The following is a 4,989-nucleotide window of genomic DNA, read 5'->3' on the forward strand; positions in this document are numbered from 1 at the left end:
AATAAAAAAATAAAAAATAAAAATAAAATAAAACAGGTAAGAGTCAAGGCAGGCATAGGCAAGGACTTTCTGAATAGAACCCTGGTTGCACTAGAAATGACACCAAGAATTGGCACATGGGGTCCTGTCAGGTTAAAGGGCTTCCTCACAGCCAATGAAACCAACAGTTACGAGGCAGCCTGCAGGAGGGAAGGAGTTTGCCAGCGATTCCTCGTAGGGGACTACACTAAGAATACATAAATGACTAAAATGAATTTGACTCCCAAATAAAAGACCCAATCAAAAAATGGGCAACCTAAATAAATAAATACTTATTTTTAAAAATGTACTTAGTAGAGTCTACAGGGTCTTACTACATAGATGGGACTTGTAGTGTACCTCCTGTTTTCAGCCTTCCAAGCACAGGGACTACAGGCGTGTGCCGCCGTGCCAAGGCTTTTTTTAAATAAATGAATACTTCTCAGCAATGTACAAATGGCCGATAAACACATGAAAAAATGTTCAGCCAAAAAAAGAGAAAGAAAAATGTTCAGCCCCACTGGCCATTAGAGAAATGCAGGTTAAAACAACAACGAGATACCATTTTACTCCAGGAAGGATGCCTGTCATTAAAAAATTTAATCATAACAAATGACAACTTTAATGTGGGCAAAAAGGAACACTTTCACAGGGTTCATGCAAGTATAAACTGACACAGCCACTAGAGACATCAGCATGAGTAGTTCTCAAAAAACTAAAGCTGGAAATTCCATTTGACTACACCGTCTGCCTTCTAGGCACCTCTGCAGAAGTTAATTAAAGTCACCACGTAACAGATACATGCATGACCACATCTATACAGCACAGTTTATAATAACTAGCATATATGTCTATCAACAGATGATTGGGTAAGGAAAATGTGATGTTTCTACACAATTAGGGTGTTAATCTACCATGGAGAAAGATGAACTTGAGGGATTTGTAGGTAAATGGATGCAACTCAAGAGCATAATGTTCAGTGAAATAATACAGACATACAAGATAAAATATCAAATGCTTCCTCTCAATCAGAAATCATACATAGATAGATAGATAGATAGATAGATAGATAGATAGATAGACAGACAGATAGATAGGCAAAGAGCAAAATAGGAGATAGATAAATAGGAAATATGGAGAGGTTCAAATAATTTCACAAACTATATATCCTCTTGTTTCAAAAATAATAGATATGCTGAATTGTTTCATTTGTACTTCTAGTTCCTCAAAGTTCATTGAAAAGAAAGTATTGTGTTGTGACTTGTTTGTCTCTTCCTTATAAGAATGTTTCCATCTGTCTTATACTCTGAGTAGCTATGTCAAAGATCATCATACACAGTGCATCAGCTATGGTTACTCTCATAGTATTTTCTTAGAAAATTTTACTTTTTGTAACATTAAAATTTTAAAACATGTAAGCCTTTGTGAAGAGCAGTGGACAGATACACCCTGAGCATCCAGAACAGTGCCTATCACACGTCCTTGTAGATTGAAGAAATCCTACATTTTACAAATTGACCTGTGTTGTAAAAAAATTTATTTCCCTTTAATAACCAATTCCACCTCAGATTCATTGGCTTCTTTGGTAGTCTAGTGATACAAAGTTTTCCTAGGAATTCATGGGAGGACAGCATATGGTCAAAGAGACTGAAGAGATAACTGGATTTTTCCTTTTTTAACACTCTAAGTTCCAGGACCTGGACTTAGAAGCCTGTTTCTGTTTTTTGCTTTGTTGTTGTTACTGCTGAGAGATGGACTGACACTTTATCATCCCTCCACTTACCTCCAGTTCATCCAGGGCACTTCCCAGGGTGGCTGCCTGAGGCTCCTCCAGGGCTGGTGCCCTCGGAATGCCTTGGGAAGCGTATGAAATTGCGTTGAGGGCTTTCTGAATCTCCTCACAAACTGTGTCCTTGCTGGCTTGGAGGGAAGCAACATCAGAATGCTCTAAGCAAGCAGAACAGATGGAATGCAGGAGAGGGGAGTTCTCCTTCAGGGTGGCCCGGGCTCCTGCAATCTCATCCCTCTGGCTTGGAGATTTTAAGTCCTGAGAAGATAAATACAAAGTAGTATATTACAATGGATCTTGTGAAAAACTTAATCATGAAACATCCATTTTTCTGTCAATATAAATGAAAACAGACACAGAAGCATAAGCTGTAAGTCAATCTAAGGCATCAATTAGTTTTATATTCTGCAAATTCTGGAGTTCCACACTAGGAAAGAACAGTTCACAAGCAAAGGTCACAAAAGTATGGATACATAAAAATGCAGTAGAATTTGATGATAACAATGCATAATATGACAACCATTGTTAATTTTCTAGTCTCATTTTGAAATCCTGTATCTCTTTTATTGTTTTATGTTGCTTTATCTTTGTTTTTGTTATTTGTTTTTGCTTTATTTCTCTTTAAAAAAAAAATTTTTTGGGGGGGGGCTGGCTCAGGATGCCTTAAGGGTAGGTCTGGTAAGGCATGAGGATCTGGGGATCCAATGACAGAATCCTGAGCTTGTAAGTACATTAGTAAGTGAGCTTGAATTACAAAAATACTATTTACTTTATTCATGGGTATTGATAACTAATTTCAATTTTTTATTAAAACAAAAACAAGCTAAATACCTTAAATTAAACTTCTCACTAATCAGCTAGTTTTTTAAATACTAATTAATGACCTCTGGACCTTCTTTTCTTCAGCTTTTCTCAACAACTGCAGGGAGTCGCACCCCGGCCTCCGGGCTGACTCCCATGCTCAGCAGCGCATGGCCCCTCCAGGACTGCGCACAAAGCTGATGCTTTTTTGTGGGGAGGGAAGCACAAACAGCTCAGCTCCTGTAGACAATTTCATTATGATGTGATGGCACTATAAATGCTGTGAAGAAGACAGGAAAGCGAGACACCACAGAGACTGGCCTGCAAGGAAAAAAATCACATCCACTTGGGTCAGCAGAGATACTTCTAAGGAGATGACAATTTGAAGTAAAATCTAACTGGACAGCATTACAAACACAGAATAGGGCCAGGAATGTAGCTCCTCAGCACAAGCGCTTACCTGGCAAACACAAGGTCCAAACTTCAATCTCACACACACACACACACACACACACACACACATAAGATAAGAAGAAAAAGAAAGTCCTATGTAAGTGACAGATGTCAAAAATAACTTAAAATGCAGTGAAAAAACATCCAGGCACTAAGTAACCAAGTGATGAAGACGAGATGAGTAACACTGCCCTCACGGCCAGAGCACATGCCCCTCGGAGTACTGCATTCCCACCCATGCTGAGAAACACAGCACAGAAACCCAGACTGAGGGCATCCGACTTGGACACTGCTCCTCAAAGCCATAAAGTTATGAAAAACAAGGAAAAGGGTAAAATGCTGCAGGTTGGAGCCCAATCAGCAGACAACAAATGCACCAAATGTGATGATTTAGAACGGATTCTAGAACAAAAAGTTTTCATAAAAACCTGGTAAAATCCAAATAAAGCTTATTCATTGTTGACACATCAATTTTATTTATTTGATGTAGCAAATGTTAACACATTCAGAATGGAGAAAACTGAAAGGTAAATGAAATCTCTATTATCTGTCTAGCTATTCTGTAAGTCTAAAATATTCTTTAATATTTTAAAAAGCTAATTTAAGGAATTCAAGGAACATTTATGATAGTTCATGCAGTTTTATACACTATCTTTAATAATATTTATAAAAATGAAATTATTATCCATTTTAAGAATGGGGAGATGAAGGTTTCAACAGATTAAGTTCTAGATCCAGTCATACCTCAGGCCTGGTGAGTGTGTGGGAGAGATTCTGGCTACGCTGCACTGACGGGACCTACCGGTCCCAGGCCAGGCGCAGTGTGGGTGAGACCCTCTTTCACCCCCTTGGGATGCCACCCACCACTCCGTAGTTACCCCCACCCCGACAACCGAATAAGAATTTCTGTCATATTCGGGGAACCCCCAGATCCAGTCCTACACCAGACCCAGTGAGTGTGTGGGAGAGCTGCCTCTCACTCCTACTCCACCTTGACCCCTCCAGACTTGGCTCAGGCCTGGCATACACGCTTGGGGTGAAAAACTGCACCTGCAATCTCTTTAGAGAGTGTAAGGGACAGAACCACCCAGCTAGTCCAGGAGCAGAACATCTTGCCAGAGGGGCACAACAGGTTCACCCCCCAAAGGCAGAAGCAGGAAGGAGCTGAGCATAGAAGCCAGAACCAAGCCAGGCACAACTGGATAAATTCAAACTTTGTAGATCTGCACCTCAACTTCAGTAGGTGATAAGGTTATAACTGCACAAAAGATCTACAGCAAAGGTCAGAAGACAGTGCTACACAAAATGACAACAAGAAGGAGCAAAATCAAATCTCAGAACCCAAGTCTACCCATAAAAAGTGCAGAGGACACTAACACAGAACAAATTGAGAATCACTCAGCTGAAATCAATGAATCAACGGCTTCTGAAATAAAGAAACAGCTGCAGAAAGGTATAGAGGAACTCAGATTGTAAATGAAAAAAGAAATCCCTGAATTAATAACATCTGCAGTAAAGAATCAAATGTAGAAACTTATGGAGGAAACCCAATGCCCACCCACAACAAGTACAGAGGACATTAGCTAAGCTCAAATGTATGAATCAATAGAGTCGTTAGTAAATAAGCAACAGCAGAAACTCATAGAGGAACTCAGAGTGGAATTCTTTTCTACTAGCTCAGCTAAAATGTATGAATTAATAGTATTGATTGTAAATAAGCAACAGCAAAAAGTTATAGAGGAACTCAGAGCAGAATTATTTTCTGAAATAAAAAAAGAATTCTCAGAACTCATAGCATCTGAAGTAAAGAATCAACTACAGAAACGTAGGCAGGAAATCCAATCTGAAAAAAAGCACTGCAGTAAAAGAATTTATAACTACTTCTAAAGAAGACATTGATAAAAAAAAGAAGAGATTAGAAAAATGAC

The 4,989-nt window shown here is 39.0% G+C and overlaps 1 protein-coding gene across 1 annotated transcript in view; it reads right to left on the reverse strand.

Moving 5' to 3' along the window:
- The window catches only part of Ctnna3 (catenin alpha 3), a 1,779,311-nt gene that overhangs the window by 1,301,451 nt on the left and 472,871 nt on the right, over positions 1-4,989 (reverse strand). The window contains exon 6 of the mRNA XM_012514925.2: positions 1,802-2,065. Coding sequence (XP_012370379.1) covers positions 1,802-2,065 — 264 coding nt within the window. The remainder of the gene's footprint in view (positions 1-1,801; positions 2,066-4,989) is intronic.

The sequence above is a fragment of the Octodon degus genome, unplaced genomic scaffold (assembly GCF_000260255.1).
Source record: "Octodon degus isolate 3935 unplaced genomic scaffold, OctDeg1.0 scaffold00046, whole genome shotgun sequence".
NCBI lineage: Eukaryota > Metazoa > Chordata > Mammalia > Rodentia > Octodontidae > Octodon > Octodon degus.